The sequence below is a fragment of the Hyperolius riggenbachi genome, chromosome 4 (assembly GCF_040937935.1).
Source record: "Hyperolius riggenbachi isolate aHypRig1 chromosome 4, aHypRig1.pri, whole genome shotgun sequence".
Taxonomy (NCBI): Eukaryota; Metazoa; Chordata; class Amphibia; order Anura; family Hyperoliidae; genus Hyperolius; species Hyperolius riggenbachi.
This window is the reverse complement of record NC_090649.1, coordinates 172018727-172036118: the sequence shown is the minus strand read 5'-3', so window position 1 is coordinate 172036118 and position 17392 is coordinate 172018727. Positions and strand designations below refer to the sequence as shown.

General features: G+C 44.5%; 1 protein-coding gene across 1 annotated transcript in view; it reads left to right on the top strand.

Annotated features, from left to right (window-relative positions):
- The first annotated feature begins 6071 nt into the window (after positions 1-6071).
- The window catches only part of WDR49 (WD repeat domain 49), a 144977-nt gene continuing 133656 nt past the window's right edge, over positions 6072-17392 (top strand). Inside the window, exons 1-2 of the mRNA XM_068280948.1 lie at positions 6072-6132; positions 6255-6441. Of these exons, the coding sequence (XP_068137049.1) occupies positions 6283-6441 (159 nt within the window). The 5' untranslated portion in view covers positions 6072-6132; positions 6255-6282. The remainder of the gene's footprint in view (positions 6133-6254; positions 6442-17392) is intronic.

The window sequence follows — 17392 nt, the reverse complement described above, 5'->3', positions numbered from 1 at the left end:
CAGAAACGCATCCGCAATCCAAAAAATGCCTCACCCAGGCATTTTTCGTTTCTGCAAAACGCCTCCCGCTCTGGTGTGCACCACCCCATTGAGATACATTGACCAAGCAGATCCGCAGCCGCAAGCGGATCTGAAAACGCCCAAAAAGCAGCTCGGTGTGCACCAGCCCTATCTACAAGATGGTAATTTTTCTGATCTGATGCACTTTCTTCTGCAATTTTGGTCCTGGTTTAGGCTCCCTGCACACGATTCCGATTTTTAATAGTTTTTTACATCCGATTCCTTTTTTTTTTAATTTTTTTTTTTTAATTGTTACTGCATGTTGCGTTTTTTTCCTCAGTTTTTCTGTTGATTGCATTCAGGGAAAATTGGACTTGCAAATTGTAATCGCTAAATGGATTTGCAGTGTTCAGGGAGCCTAAATCTGCCTACAATCAGATACAGTAGATTCCAAATATGGTTGGCTCTGTTTGAATCTTGGTAGAATTTGCAACAACATTTTCTATCTAATAAGAAACAGTTGCTATTCATAGATCCTCTCTGCAGTAGAGAAAACCAGTGTGATGCTAATTTTTGTTTCCAACTTGTTTGGAATTGGGTCCATACAATTTAGCAGGACAAACATTTGACTTGCTGAATTTCAATCCGCATATATTTTACATTAAATTTGTGCGGACTTGGAAGATAAGCACCTCATAAACCAACTGCCTGCCAACTTCACTACAGAGATCCTGAAAGCCAGGAACTGCGATGCTCATGCCTAGAAAAAGCAGTATAACATCGAGTTTGAGCAGACTAGTGGTCCTTCCTGGTTGAGAAAAACCCAGAAATCTGTATTTATCTTAGAGGAGGTGAGGGACAGAACTGTGCACCCTTGCCATAAGCTTAAGCTTCGTACACGCCTGATGGAAGGCAACGACGGGTCCGTCGTCTCCTCCTGCTGGACGGGTTTTCAGCAGACAGTACAGCGTGTTTACAGTCTGTTGGTGGACTGATAAGGCTGTTTATGAGCGATCCGCCCGGTGGATCGCTCAGAAACAGCCTTATCAGTCCACCGACAGACTACACACGCTGTACTGTCTGCCGAAAACCCGCCAGCGGGAGGTGACGGACCTGTCGTTTTCTTTGATCAGGCGTGTGTACGAGCCATTAGAGGAACGCTCTAGGTCCTATAATAGTTATAAATTCCGAAACAATGCAATATGGGAGATGGATTTATTGTTGGCCATGGAGATGTAAGATTGTTGCCAAGAATCAAAAAGCTAATTTACTGAAAACCTGCCAAGTTTAATTTTGCCTCTAAAAAGTTTCAAAATATTTTATACCACATTAGCAAGAATTTAGCCCCATAATGCATCAGTTCAGGGAAGTGAGTGAATATGCAAATCATTTGGATCTCTACAAAAGTCCTAGTTATGTTGCATCTCCCCTTTTTGTATTAGAAGTGGTCAGCCACTTTAGCAAATCCTAATAAAATGGTAATTACCATTTTCTAAAAGAGGTCATACTGATTTTGCTTTGGTTGACTAGCCAAGACTGCATTCTAATATAACAAAACAAATGTGGGCATCAATATTTTTTTTGCTATGGCTACTGTCTACACATTTTCAGCTCTTTAGGCCTCTTTCACAGTAGGACGTTGCGTTTTGATGCGATGTTCAAGTTGCAAAGCAAATTACAACGCAATGCCCCCAAAAAGTCGCACAGCAATAGGTCTGTGCAACATTCACAGTGCACACGTTGTTTGTGTGTAACGTTATTAGAAAGTGCTGCATGCTGTGCGTTATACACGTTATTAGCTGTGTTTGACCATTTGCACATGCTCAGTAATGACTTGGAAGCATATGCTGTACTGTATGCGACGATCACGGCATTAAGTTGCGTTGCGGCTTTTTGGGGCATTGTGTTGTAATTTGCTTTGTGACTTTAACGTCACATCAAAACGCAACGTCCTACTGTGAAAGAGGCCTTACAGGCATGCTATGCACTCACAAGCTCCCTCAACTACTTCTCACATTTCATTGTAAAGCCAGTCCCAGTTTAATCACCTAAACAGAAATCATTATCAGTCATTGTATGCTGAAAGTATACAAAACACTGGGCCATTATGCAATTAACTTTCTGAGTTTTCTCCCTTGATACATTCTTCGTTTTCTGTAAAAAGTAACTGTTCAGTACTTTACCTACTCTTTTAGTTCTTTTTAAATTAAAGAAACATCAACTTTTTTTGGGGGGGAGTATTTTCTTTCGGGGGGGGGGGGGCTTTTGATAAGATGTGAAAATATCTCATGGGAGAAAAGTTAGTTCAATATGGTCCCAGAATTTTTTCTTCTTTTTATTTTAACACAGACTGCTACTCCTGAAGTGAGAGGAATATGCAGACTGACATTGATTTCCTTTAAAACAATAAATAAATAAATTACAAGTTGCCTGGCGGTCCTGCTGCTTGCCTTGCCTCTAATACTTTTAGCAATAGACCCTAAGGCCCCGTTCACACTGCACGCGTTTCCAGCCGCGTTTTGGAAACGCGTGCAGGTGGCCGACACGCACGACATTAGACATTGCATAGAGTGCAATGTCTGATGTTCACACTGCATGCGTTCCAGACCTGTGCGGTCCGGGAACGCATGCTGCACGCATTTTTTGTCAAAACGCGTGGCTGTCCCATTCAGTGATGGGATCAGCCACGCAACGCACACAAACGCGGATGGCGTGTTTGTACGTGTTGTTTCGTGTGCGTGACCATCTGCGTTGCGTTCCGCGTGCGTGACCGTCCGCGTTTGTGATGTGAACGGGGCCTGACTAAGCATGCAGATCAGGTGCTCTGACTGAAGTGTGAATAAATTAGTCACGTTTGGTCCAGGTACATGGGATACTAATGCAACCAAAGATCAGCAACACTGCCAGGTAACTAGTATTGTTTACAAGGAAACAAAATATTGCAGCCACCATATGCCTCATAGCAGACCACACCTACTGTATGTAACAAAACACCAGTAATAGGCTCTATACAGATCAGACCCCGTTATTGATGGGCAAACATGTTAGGTGGCAAACAATTGTTGCTTGCCCTTTGCATTTAATGAGAATTTTAGGTGGCGTTCGCCCTGTACTTTCCTATGGTGCCATTTTTACCCTTATGCCAGGTAGGACAGGACGGCCAATCAGACGTTTTTATGTAGAATGCATAATTTTTGACAAATATTTTTGCCATTGATCCCCCTCTGCCATTCCACTGTCTGGGTTTTGTTGTACAACTTTTTGAAAATAAACTGTGGCTGCAGAGATGCCCTGGAGGTTTTAGAATTTTGCTCGCTGAAAACTTCTGGTGCGCAAACTTTAATGTTCAGAATTGTTCACTAACGGTCTGTTCATTTGCGATGTTTATTCATTATGAGACCTCAATAATACTCTAGTAACAGATTAGATCCCAGTAACTGTCCTATTCCTAGTAACATATAAGACCACCAGTATTAATAACACCCTGGTAAGAGACCAGTAATAGGCCCTAGTTACACACCAGACCCTAATAACAAATCATAAAGACTAGCAATAGACTCTAATAACAGACCAAACCCCAATAATACACTCTAGTAACAGATCAGACCGCGTTGAAAGGCATTAGTAACCGACCAGGCCGCAGAAATAGACCCTGGTAAGAGATCAGACCAGTCATAGGCCTTATTAACAGACCACACTCCAGTAATATATTTTACTAACAGATCCTGGTAATAAACCAGACCCCAGCAACTAGTGTTTCTGGCTTTACATGCTGAGGTATAGTCAAGTCATACACTTACATATGCCAATGCTCCATCTACAGTGTAGCTCACTTGGCCAGCTGCATTCATGCTCTTTGTAGTATGGTATCTCCTGGTCTTTTCTTCTCCCGTTTTGCAAACACTGAGGTCAGAGGCAGAGGGTAGAGACCAGGTGATGCCACAGTTTAAGGCTACTTAACCACTTTGTCCTCCTTGACGTATAAAAACCGTCAAGGAGGACATGCACGTGCACTCCTGGCCGTGGATTCGGTAGCCCAGAAATCGATGAATCGGGCTATGGTGCCCGATCACCGATTCCTCTCCCCCGCAGAAAAAGCGACAGCTTCTCTCGGAAGCTTCGCTTTTTCTGACTCTGTCTGTGATGTCATGTAAACAAACTCAAGGTTGCCATCTTGTGGCCAAAGAGTAAAACTACATATAAAAGTAAAAAAAAAAATTACACTACACAAATTTTCCCTAAATAACACTATTTACTTCCCACCCTCCCAAAAATACCCACATAAAATGTTTAATAAAAAAAAACATTACAATAAAAAAAAGCACATAAATATTTACCTAAGGGTCTAAACTATTTAAATATCAATGTAAAGATGAAATATTTCTATATTTTTTTTTATAAGCTTGTAAATAGTGATGGTTGCAAAACGGAAAAAATGCTCTTATTTCCAAATAAAATATTGTCGCCATACATTGTGATAGGGACATAATTTAAACGGTGAAATAACCGTGACAAATGGGCAATTACAATACGTGGGTTTTAATTATGGAGGCATGTATTTTAAAACTATAATGGCCGAAAACTAAGAAAAAGAAAATCATTATTTCTCATTCTTACTGTTAAAATGCATTTACAGTAAGGTAGCTCTTAGCAAAATGTACCCCCCAAAGAAAGCCTAATTGGTGGCGGAAAAAAACAAGATACATTGTGAGAAGTAGTGATAGTTATAGGCGAATGAATGGGAGGTGAACATTGCTTGGATGCAAAAAGTGAAAACGACTGAGAGCTTAAGTGGTTAAATATGGATTGAGCATCAGGACGTGTGTGTGTGTGTGTGTGTGTGGCCACACTACCCAGGAGATCAGAACAGGAGCAATGAGAGTGGTTATCCTTACAAACATTGAGGGTACAGTACAGGGTATGGTGCACAAAGCTAGGGGGGAGGTGAGCTGTAGTTCCAGTCCCCAATCAATCTCTCCTATGCCTACCAAAGGGTGACTCAAGTAGTGGGAAAACAGAACAGAAATGGGTAAAAATGAGGTTGTGAACATCGGTGTGAGGTAATTTAGCGGATCACTGTCAGAGAATATAGGAGGACCTTAGTAAGGGGTGTTTGGCGGCAGCAGGATTAAGTGTTCATGGGAAATGTGGAGACTGCCCAGTAGCGGCTGCAATTTCAGTAGACAGGAGTGATCTGGAATAGATAACTGCAATTAGGAAGTGGGAACCTGTTTACCTCGTGTATTAAGTGGCGGCGCCGGTTTCTGTGGGACTCGCACATCAGGCTAGGAAATCGTTCTTGTGCAATTGGCCTTCCATGATCTTGCTTTGGAAGAATTTAATCTCCTAGCAGAAATAACTAGCAATTAATCATCCTCATGAGAGAAGTTTGATGAGATAAGTTTAATTGCTCATCAATCCCTCTTTCATGAGGCAATTTTTTCCCATTCACTAAACCCCTATGAAATTAATTTCACGAGACCCACCAATTACCCAGCAAACTCAAATGACAGCAGAAACTAGTGATATATTTTTCCTCCAGGATTTTTCTCGATTGATGTCATGTAAAATTAATTCCGTTGTGTTTTTCACATGTTCTGACAATTATGAACATTGCTACTTGAACACATGAATTCAACTAAAAATCAAATATAAACTTTGTGCTTATTGTAACTCCTATTATAATTTGTGACATTGGCTGTGTTGTTTTCATCTGAATGGCCACAATGCTGTTCAGACTGCCTGATCCTTAACTCCGTCTTATTTTCACTATGTGATCTTCTAGTGTAAAAGAATTAGTAAGGCAGGAACTGCAACTTTGTGACTTGGCATCGGTGTCAGTTTGATGACTACCTGGAACTTTTAATCCTTAAATATGCATGGTTCTGCTAGTGCTTAACACTTGTCAGCAGTAGGTCATTTGAACATTAGTTGGTATTGATAGGAGTGTGTGTTGACCAGCTCTGTGTAGAGTTGCCAAGTAACCATTCACTGAGAAGCTTGGAAGTAAGACGAAAACATTCCAACACTGCTGTCAATTCAGCTTCTCACAACCTACAAATCTCAGCATAGAAGACGGCTCTGCAAATATGAATCACTAACAGGAATTGCAAACTTAGTGAGTTTATCAAGGTATGTTTCAAAAAATCCTAAAATCTCAGTGTCTCCCACAGCAGTCTGTTTATAACCATATTGAGCTTTTCACTATACCATTTTTTTTCCTAATTCACCTCTGACATGTTTTCAATGCAAAGCACAAAGGAGTTCATTAGCAGTTCAGAGATGAGCAACCAGAACCTTCACCATAATGAGAGACAGCCCAGTGCGTCTGCTGGCATCCTGCCAAGCGAGGAGGGGTCTGATGGAGGACATCATCTAGGAGAATCCATTGAGAACAGGCTCAGTATAAAGGATTTCACCAGCATTCAAAATCTTTTTAAGGTACGTTAATAAAATACAACTGGAAAGAAATACAAGATTTGTCTTGATTTGAAATAGAAGTCATTCTGTCTACCTATTTAATTTAAAGGGACTCAGAGCTTCCTCCAGCCCCATTGGCTCGGATCGCTCCCACCCTGCCGCCCTACGCTGTCTGCAGCTCCGGGAAACTAGTCCTGTCACTGCCGTCAGTCGGTTCAAGTCTATGCACAAGAAGTGCGCTCTCTCCAGCAGCTGCTGGAGAGATATGCAAACAGCGAACTTCTCGTGTGTAGACTGGAGCCGACTGACGGGACCCGGTTCTCAAAGCTGCAGACAGCGGAGGACAGCCACCTGGGAGTGATCCAAGCGGATGGGGCTGGAGGAAGCCCCATGTATGTATAAATCTTTTTTTTTTTTTTCTTTTATCGTTCAGCTCTGGTACAAACCAGCTGAGCGGTCTGGACGAGCTCAGCTCGTCCAACACCGCCAGCGGCTGCCGCTCAGGCCCTGCTGGGCCGATTTTAACGAAATAAAAAGCAGCACACGCAGCCGGCACTTTGCCAGCCGCGTGTGCTGCCTGATCGCCGCCGCTCTGCGGCGATTCGCCGCGAGCAGCGGCGAAAGAGGGCCCCCCTAGCCGCCTGAGCCCAGCGTAGCCGGAACAAAAAGTTCCGGCCAGCGCTAAGGGCTGGATCGGAGGCGGCTGACGTCGATGACGTCACTCCGCTCGTCGCTATGGCGACGATATAAGCAAAACAAGGAAGGCCGCTCATTGCGGCCTTCCTTGTTTATTCTGGGCGCCGGAGGCGATCGGAAGATCGCCTCCGGAGCGCCCTCTAGTGGGCTTTCATGCAGCCAACTTTCAGTTGGCTGCATGAAATAGTTTTTTTTTTATTTAAAAAAAACCCTCCCGCAGCCACCCTGGCGATTTAATCAGAACGCCAGGGTGGTTAAAGATGGTGTATGCTAATTTACGGACCACTGGGATCGGCAGGCGTCCAATAGATACCAATGCAAATTATCGGTAATCGGGGCAACTAGCCAGTGAGTTGTGCACCTGATGCGGATAGTAGCCTATCGGCTACTACATAGGGAATAGTGATTACAGCTGATTATCTATTTGTAGATGATTGAATACAAATAGCAGTCATTTGGGCACGAGGATCAGTGTTAGATATAACGAGGGGACGGTTAGTAGGCACTAGGAGGGGAAGGGTTTGTGTGAGAATGGAGTTTTTATGAGAATGGGGTGCAGGTTAGTCTGTAGTAAAATATCGGTAATGTAGAGTGCCTAACTCGCACGGTGGTGGCGCTACATGTGCGCACGCACTAATTTCACCCCAATATGGGTCCTACATGTACTAATGTTATCCAAAGTCACAGCGCCATGGAATATGTTGGCGCTTTATAAATCAATAATAATGAAGTGTGAGAAAGCATATGATCCAACAAACATGGGTTGGATTTATTAAAGCAATCTTAAAGTCCGTAAAATAAAATTAAAATGACCTTGGTAGTGGGAAGCCTGTGGATAGTCCAGAGGCTTCCCCTTGCACCGTATCATTCCAGTGCAAATTCCTCCGTGTCTTCAGTGTGTGAGCAAAGGCCGTGGATGAACCATGGCTTTACTGCACATTTGTGAATATGGTCATGCAGGCTGAAGCCTATCACAGCCGATCGTCCTGATTGGCTGGCGGGGGGGAGAGGGGAAAAAAAAAAGTACAAAATATTAGAAAAAAAAATGTAATACATATTTAGAAAAAAATACATAAACATCTGGGGGGCGATTAGACTCCTCCAACAGAGAGCTCTGTTGGTGGAGAGAAAAGGGGGGAATCACTTGTGTGCAGAGTTGTGCGGCCCTGCAGCGAGCCCTTAAAGCTGCAGTGACCATTTTTGTGAAAAATAGCCTGGTCTTTGAGGGGGTAAAGTCTGTGGTCCTGAAGTGGTTAATAATAATAATAGTCTTTGTCTTCCATAACTTAAGATAGTCTTTTGAAAGGTGTTCTTTTATGGGAAAGGTGTATTTGATTATGTAGCAACCTATGGAAAGTATATTTATAGGCATCTCCTATAAAGAAAAATCCAGGAAATATTTGAAGTTTTATTTCAACTACCGTATTCTTTTTTTATTGCACAGCCTGAATAGGAACTTTACTTAAAGTGACCCTAAAGTCAGGAAGAAAAAATGAGTTTAACTCACCTGGGGCTTCCCTCAGCCCCCTGAAGCTGATCGGTGCCCACGCTGACTCCATCAGATGTCCCTGGACCGGCCGGCGGCGACTTCCGGTTTCGCAGTCACCGGCCGACAGGCTGGGAACGCGAGTGATTCTTCGCATTCCCAGCCAGAATATCGCCCCCTATGCTGCTATTGCAGCATAGGGAGGCCGCAATAGCAGCATAGGGGGCGCTATTCTGGCTGGGAACGCGAAGAATCTCTCGCGTTCCCAGCCTGTCGGCCGGTGACGGCGAAACCGGAAGTCGCCGCCGGCCGGTCCAGGGACATCTGATGGAGTCAGTGTGGGCACCGATCAGCTTCAGGGGGCTGAGGGAAGCCCCAGGTGAGTTAAACTGATTTTTTCTTCCTGACTTTAGGTTCACTTTAAAATAGGAATAGGAACTGAATTGGAACTCCACTAAAAACTGCAAAATGCACAAAAATTGACTTTACCGCCAGGCAGGTCTTAACTGATTGTTAAAATATTTGCTAAAATGCCCCCTATTTTCCATGAGAATTTGATTTAAAGTAAAATAACACAAAATACCACACTTTTTATGGCCTGATTTCTCACATTCGTTAATTGATGACTAAAATCAGGCTGGGAACACACTAGGCGGTACATGAAAGGTTGCGTTTTGCTGCATATGCGTTTGTGCATTTTTGTCATAATGAAGTGCGTTTTGAGTGCGTTTGCGTTTTGCGAGTATGAATTGCAAGAGCGTTTTTGTGCGTTTTGTATGCGTTTCTGATGTGCGATTTATACAAATTTTTGGGAACTTGGCTGGGATAAAAACACATTTTCGATGTCCTCTCTGGCTCATCACTAGGAAGTCAACAGGAAGCCAACAGGAAGCGGAAATACAACATCAAACTTGTTTTTTATACAAAAACACAAAAAAAACCCCACAACAGAAGCGTAATAAAATGCTATACCTCTGCGTCAACCAGTGTCATACATTAAGTGCATTTTAGATGCATTCTGGAAAAATATGCAGCAAATTCTGCTTTTCAAAAACACACATTGCACAACGCAAACGAATGCGTTTTTTTTTTCATGCAGCCCATTGATTTACATTAGGCCCATTAACGCTAGTGTTTTACGCAACACTGGCATTTCTGCCTAGTGTGTTCCTACCCTTAGAACTGCACACTGCATTTACCAAATGCAGTAAACTACCATGTAAGCAGTTAAACAGGAGCTGATCCTACCGGAGTTGAGGCCATCCTGATTAGTTTGCATAAAATGACTTGGACAAACTTAAGTACCTTGACTTATCACACTTATCACAGATACCCCCCGAGGCACATGTATCATTTGTTAGCACTGGCGTCGCTCTCTTATGGAGCCTCCCGCGTGTGACAGTGCGGGGTGGGGAAGGGGTGACACCGGCACCCAACAGAAGAGGGGAGGAGGGGGGCGAAAACATTTCCATCCTCCCTCTCCATGGGCCCCCCTCCTATGTCCCCTTGCAGAACTAGCGCAGCGGTGCGTTGACTGACCTACTTGGCTCCATGCGATGTCTACTTCAGCTGCCAGCTCCTCTCTACTTCCTGTTTCATTGCATGGCGCTTGAATTGCAAAGCACACAGAACATTGCATAGCACCCAGCAAAGCCCCCAGTCCAGAAAATTACACAGCACCAAGCACCCAGCAAAGCCCCCAACCCAGCAAATTGCACAGCACCAAACACCCAGCAAAGCCCAGCCCAGCATATTGCAAAGCACCTAGCAGAACACCGAGCCCAGTAAATTGCACAGCACCAAGCACCCAGCAAAGCCCCCAGCCCAGCAAATTGCACAGTACCCAGCAAAACCCAGAGCCCGGCAAATTGTACAGCACCAAACACCCAGCAAAGCCCCCAGCACAGCAAATTGCAAAGCCCCCAGCCAAGCAAATTGCAAAGCACCCAGCAGCCAGAAAATAGCCCAGCAAAGCCCGCAGCCCAGCAAATTGCACAGCAAATCAGAATCAATTTTATTTCGCCAAGCAAGTTTGCACCTACAAGGAATTTGTCTTGGCAGTTGCTTAACAAACGCAAACAAAAACAATACAAGGACAGACGGTGTGTATATTACAAGTCAAGGACATTTATGCAAGTATAGTGGCAGTAAGCAATGTGAGAATTGTTAATTTACAGTTCTGTGCTGATTACTATCAAGTCCTGGCAGCTCTAACGTGGTTCAGCATTAAGTATGGCTACTGCTTGAGGAAAAAAGCTGTTCCTGTGTCTAGAGGTTTTGGTAGCGATTGACCAAAATCTTACTCCTGAAGGCATGCGCTGGAAGATGGAGTGAGCTGGGTGAGAGGGGTCAGAGGCAATTTTGGTTGCTCTCTTTCTGCACCTGCTAGCGTAAAGATCCTGCAGGGAAGGTAAGCTACAGCCAATTATCCTTTCCGCTGTTCGGATGATGCGCTGCAGCCTCACCTTTTCTAATGCTGAGCAGGAGCCGAACCACACAGTCATGGGCGTCCGCAGAAAATTTTCCGGGGGGGGGGGCAAAAAGTGGGGAGCAAAAAGAGGGGCGTCGCGCTTAGCGCGACGCAAATCTGGGTTGGTGTTTTGTTGCGCGTGTAGCGCACCAAAAATGGAGCTATGTCATTACGCGTGCCGTGCCGAAAAATGGGTGTGGTCATGAACCAGAATGTGGGTGTGGTCGTGGGTGGAGACAAGTTTACATGAACTAAGCAATGGTGGGACATTAGATTAGGACAGTGGTGGCGAACCTTTTGGAGGTCGAGTGTCCAAACTGCAAAGTCACTTTACTATCACAAAGTGCCAACAGCAATTTAAACTAAATACAAACGTTTTAACTCATACATGAACATTATGGAAAATTAAGTTGAAAATAAACTGTGAAGATAAACAATTTCATCCATCGTACTCCTGAAAAAATTATTCATTTTTTTAGAACCTCCCAGTTTCATTTTCTGTTTCAAAAAGCGGAAAAAAGTAGGTTTAATGCTATTGTATTATATGATGATGATTCAGCTTTTTCCATAGTCTCGCAGTTAGCAATCATGTGACCCCCAACAAGACAAATTCAGCAATCATGAGGCCCCCCCCCCCAATCAAGGCAAATTCAGCAATCATGAGGCCCCCAACATGACCAACTCAGCAATCATGAGGCCCCCAACAAGACAAATTCAGCAATCATGAGGCTCCCAACAAGACAAATTCAGCAATCATGAGGCCCCCAACAAGACAAATTCAGCAATCTTGAGGCCCCCAACAAATCATGAGGCCCCCAACAAGACAAAGTCAGTAACCATGAGGCCCGCAACAAGACAAATTTAGCAGTCATGAGGCACATAAATAGACAGCAGATAGGCAGAATGCCCCCTTAATATGTAGACACCTCTCACCTGGCAGCAGTTCCCCAAAATACACTCAATCTGACAGCAGTGGTTCCCCAAAAATAGGTAGCCCCAGGTCTATAGGTGTCCCCAGAATAGGTGGCCAGCGGTATAGATGTCCCCAGAACTGGTAGCCAGGGGTAGAGATGTCCCCAGAACAGGTAGCCAGGAGTATATGTGCCCAGTATATGTAGGCAGGGGTATATGTGCCCAGTATATGTAGGCAGGGGTATATGTCCCCAGTATATGTAGGCAGGGGTATATGTCCCAGTATATGTAGGCAGGGGTATATGTCCCAGTATATGTAGCCAGGGGGATATGTCCCAGTATATGTAGCAAGGGGGATATGTCCCAGTATATGTAGGCAGGGGTATATGTCCCAGTATATGTAGGCAGGAGTATATGTCCCAGTATATGTAGCAAGGGGGATATGTCCCAGTATATGTAGGCAGGGGGTATATGTCCCAGTATATGTAGGCAGGGGGTATATGTCCCAGTATATGTAGCCAGGGGGATATGTCCCAGTATATGTAGGCAGGAGTATATGTCCCCAGAAAAAGTAGCCAGGGGGATATGTCCCAGTATATGTAGGCAGGGGTATATGTCCCAGTATATGTAGGCAGGGGTATATGTCCCAGTATATGTAGGCAGGGGGTATATGTCCCAGTATATGTAGCCAGGGGGATATGTCCCAGTATATGTTGGCAGGGGGTATATGTCCCAGTATATGTAGGCAGGGGTATGTGTCCCAGTATATGTAGGCAGGGGTTATATGTCCCAGTATATGTAGCCAGGGGGATATGTCCCAGTATATGTAGCTAGGGGGATATGTCCCAGTATATGTAGGCAGGGGTATATGTTCCAGTATTTGTAGGCAGGGGTATATGTCCCAGTATATGTAGCCAGGGGGATATGTCCCAGTATATGTAGCTAAGGGTATATGTCCCCAGTATATGTAGCCAGGGGGATATGTCCCAGTATATGTAGCCAGGGGTATATGTCCCCAGTATATGTAGGCAGGGGTATATGTCCCAGTATATGTAGGCAGGGGTATATGTCCCAGTATATGTAGGCAGGGGGTATATGTCCCAGTATATGTAGCCAGGGGTATATGTCCCAGTATATGTAGGCAGGGGGTATATGTCCCAGTATATGTAGTCAGAGGTATATGTGCCCAGTATATGTAGGCAGGGGTATATGTGCCCAGTATATGTAGGCAGGGGTATATGTGCCCAGTATATGTAGGCAGGGGTATATGTGCCCAGTATATGTAGGCAGGGGTATATGTCCCCAGTATATGTAGGCAGGGGTATATGTCCCAGTATATGTAGGCAGGGGGTATATGTCCCAGTATATGTAGCCAGGGGTATATGTCCCAGTATATGTAGGCAGGGGGTATATGTCCCAGTATATGTAGTCAGAGGTATATGTGCCCAGTATATGTAGGCAGGGGTATATGTGCCCAGTATATGTAGGCAGGGGTATATGTGCCCAGTATATGTAGGCAGGGGTATATGTGCCCAGTATATGTAGGCAGGGGTATATGTCCCCAGTATATGTAGGCAGGGGTATATGTCCCAGTATATGTAGCCAGGGGGATATGTCCCAGTATATGTTGGCAGGGGGTATATGTCCCAGTATATGTAGGCAGGGGTATGTGTCCCAGTATATGTAGGCAGGGGTTATATGTCCCAGTATATGTAGCCAGGGGGATATGTCCCAGTATATGTAGCTAGGGGGATATGTCCCAGTATATGTAGGCAGGGGTATATGTTCCAGTATTTGTAGGCAGGGGTATATGTCCCAGTATATGTAGCCAGGGGGATATGTCCCAGTATATGTAGCTAAGGGTATATGTCCCCAGTATATGTAGCCAGGGGGATATGTCCCAGTATATGTAGCCAGGGGTATATGTCCCCAGTATATGTAGGCAGGGGTATATGTCCCAGTATATGTAGGCAGGGGTATATGTCCCAGTATATGTAGGCAGGGGGTATATGTCCCAGTATATGTAGCCAGGGGTATATGTCCCAGTATATGTAGGCAGGGGGTATATGTCCCAGTATATGTAGTCAGAGGTATATGTGCCCAGTATATGTAGGCAGGGGTATATGTGCCCAGTATATGTAGGCAGGGGTATATGTGCCCAGTATATGTAGGCAGGGGTATATGTAGGCAGGGGTATATGTCCCAGTATATGTAGCCAGGGGGATATGTCCCAGTATATGTAGGCAGGGGTATATGTTCCAGTATATGTAGGCAGGAGTATATGTCCCAGTATATGTAGCCAGGGGATATGTCCCAGTATATGTAGCAAGGGGGATATATCCCAGTATATGTAGGCAGGGGGTATATGTCCCAGTATATGTAGGCAGGGGTATATGTCCCAGTATATGTAGCCAGGGGGATATGTCCCAGTATATGTAGGCAGGGGTATATGTCCCAGTATATGTAGGCAGGGGTATATGTCCCAGTATATGTAGGCAGGGGGTATATGTCCCAGTATATGTAGCCAGGGGAATATGTCCCAGTATATGTAGCCAGGGGAATATGTCCCAGTATATGTAGACAGGGGGTATATGTCCCAGTATATGTAGGCAGGGGGTATATGTCCCAGTATATGTAGCCAGGGGGATATGTCCCAGTATATGTAGGCAGGGGTATATGTCCCCAGAAAAAGTAGCCAGGGGGATATGTCCCAGTATATGTAGGCAGGGGTATATGTCCCAGTATATGTAGGCAGGGGTATATGTCCCAGTATATGTAGGCAGGGGTATATGTCCCAGTATATGTAGCCAGGGGGATATGTCCCAGTATATGTAGCCAGGGGTATATGTCCCCAGAAAAAGTGGCCATGTGTGCTGCTGCCAGATTGCTAACAAACCAGCCTCGTCACTGTCACATTACACCGATCCTTCGCTCACTGCACTGGCTACCAGTAGAATGGAGAATACTCTTCAAGATTGGACTGCTGACATTCAAATCCCTGCACAATCTGGGCCCTGGATACATGAAGGACTTGCTGAAGCTGCACCACACCTCTCACAACCTCAGATCAGCTAGTTCTATAAACTTGGTCACTCCCAGAGTGCACCTCAAAAAATCTGGAGATAGAGCCTTCTGTCATGCTGCCCCTACTCTTTGGAACTCCCTGCCACACCCAGTAAAGACAGCACCATCCCTGGAGCTATTCAAATCCAGACTGAAAAGCCACCTGTTTAGCCTGGCATTTCCGGACGTATAAAATTCTTCCTCTGTACCACAATGGTCTGAGCCATGCTTATGCGCTTTGAGTCCTATGGGAGAAAAGCGCTCTACAAATGTTATTTGTTGTTGTTGGAAGCACAATGTTTGAATCAGAGACCTTTTTTAAGTGCTCTCCGGACCGAACATTATGCTTGTCAGTATATCTTTGGTACTTCAATAAAACCACACTGCAGAAATCTATGTTGAGACCCAGATCGTTCTTTGGCTATTGAACTTTGCACCTTTGGTGGATCCAGGTGCTTCTGGTTAACTCCCTGGTAAGATTGATGAAGTAGAGAGACTGCTGCACTACTTAACTGCTCCATTTGAAGCACTCTAGAAATTATGTTATTAGTGTATTATATACAGTAAGAGGGATCATTGGAAAGTAAAGAGACAAATATTTTTTCATTCCAAATCGGGTGACTTAACATGCTGGGAACATTTTCTTTTTTAAAGTACTGTAGCATCTTCCACATTGAATACATTGTTTTACACAATTTCAAAGTAGCTTAGTGTTACTTTTAGCCTTGGGGTTGTGGTGTTTTTTTCTGTGTACCATAGTTTTTTCAGTGTTGGGAATTTTCACAAATCTATGTTCCATGAAGAGAGTTCCAGTGAAATTCCATTAATTTCCTTTAGTGCTGTCAGTGCAACAGCAACAACATTTGGCTGGGTATTGAGTTTGTTGTGGAGCAAAAACTTTTGATTCTTGAGCAAATCTGGTCCTTTCTTCCTCCTAAACTCACACAATTCGATTTTCAGGGTAAGTGCATGAAATTCACCATGAACAGTCTCCTCAGGAAACCTGGTGCTGTGGCATCATACTTCCACATTAATAAAAGCCATTGGGAACAGAATGCAATTGCAGTGAAAATTGTCCAGGCCGGCGATTGTGATTTGGGCAAAAAATAGTGTTCATGGAAAAAGAACACCATGATTCACGTATAAATCGCAGTGCTGTTGCTTTTTTGAGCAGATCGCAGCAATTGGAAAAGAGCTCTATTACTATGTACGGCCAGTTTTAGATTTGTGTGTGTTGCTAGAAGAAGATTATTCAGTAGAAAAAAACTTTTCCTAGGTTTGTCCTGTTGCTGTAACAATGTGTAGCAATGTATCACATTATTCCTGGACAGCAATAACTGGTAACTAGTGTCACTCTTCACAAGTTGCTGCATTCTTTGAATCATTCACCAATTAGCTGCAAGCATTTTTGTAAACCAATGATGTCATTCATCTGCACACTGACAATTCATAGCAACAAAGAGGAAATACAATTCGAATCTTAATAAGTTGCTCCTGTGTACAACAGGCCTCCAGCATAGTACTGTATTCACTTATTGTAAAAATGTAAAGAATTAATACCGGTATATTACTATGCTCAGAATTATATTGCTATGTTCTGAAATAGCCTTTTCTGCTGCCACCAATGCTTGATTTGTGGGCTGAGAAAGGTAAGACGTCAAGCACAAGGTGATGCCCATTTTATGTCAGGATAGCCCTGAAGCTTCATACACAGCTTCAGGCCCAGATTTACATCACAGGAGCCGATAGGCACAGATGTCCTGGCACCCTACACTTCACCCTCCATTGACCTACAAACAGTTAGTGTGCTGGCTGGCCCAGCTGTCACTTCTCCCTTACTTCCCTTGCCTGTCTTAGGTATCTAGAGGTACCCTCAGTATTACGTAGCTAGTGGTGCCCTGACTAAAGGGAAAGCACATCAGTGAAATGCTGAGAGCTGGGTGAGTAGCCTCTCATTTATGCTCTGCTTGAGACTCTGCATAGGGAGAGAGGGAGGAAGGCACTAGGGCTCATCAGCAATCACATATTGGCTGCACTCCTCTTCAGGCCTGAGCGTGCGCGTACTGCTCCAGTGCGAGTACGGCCGCACCTGCACAGTAAGCCAGAGCTGCTTGTGCCTGAGTGGCTCCATGCTAATGTGCAGTTGTGGCCATGCTCACGAGGATGCAGCACAGCCATGCTCATACCTGAAGGGGAGCATGGCCCCAATGTTAGGGAGAGTCCCAGCAAGCAGCAGGGGACAGCATGGGAAGCCTCTGGAGGATCCGGCTGCTTGCCTCTCCTTAGGCAACTTCTGCCAGGGCGTAGATTTCAACGTCCCCACCGTGCAGTCAAGCCATTTCCAT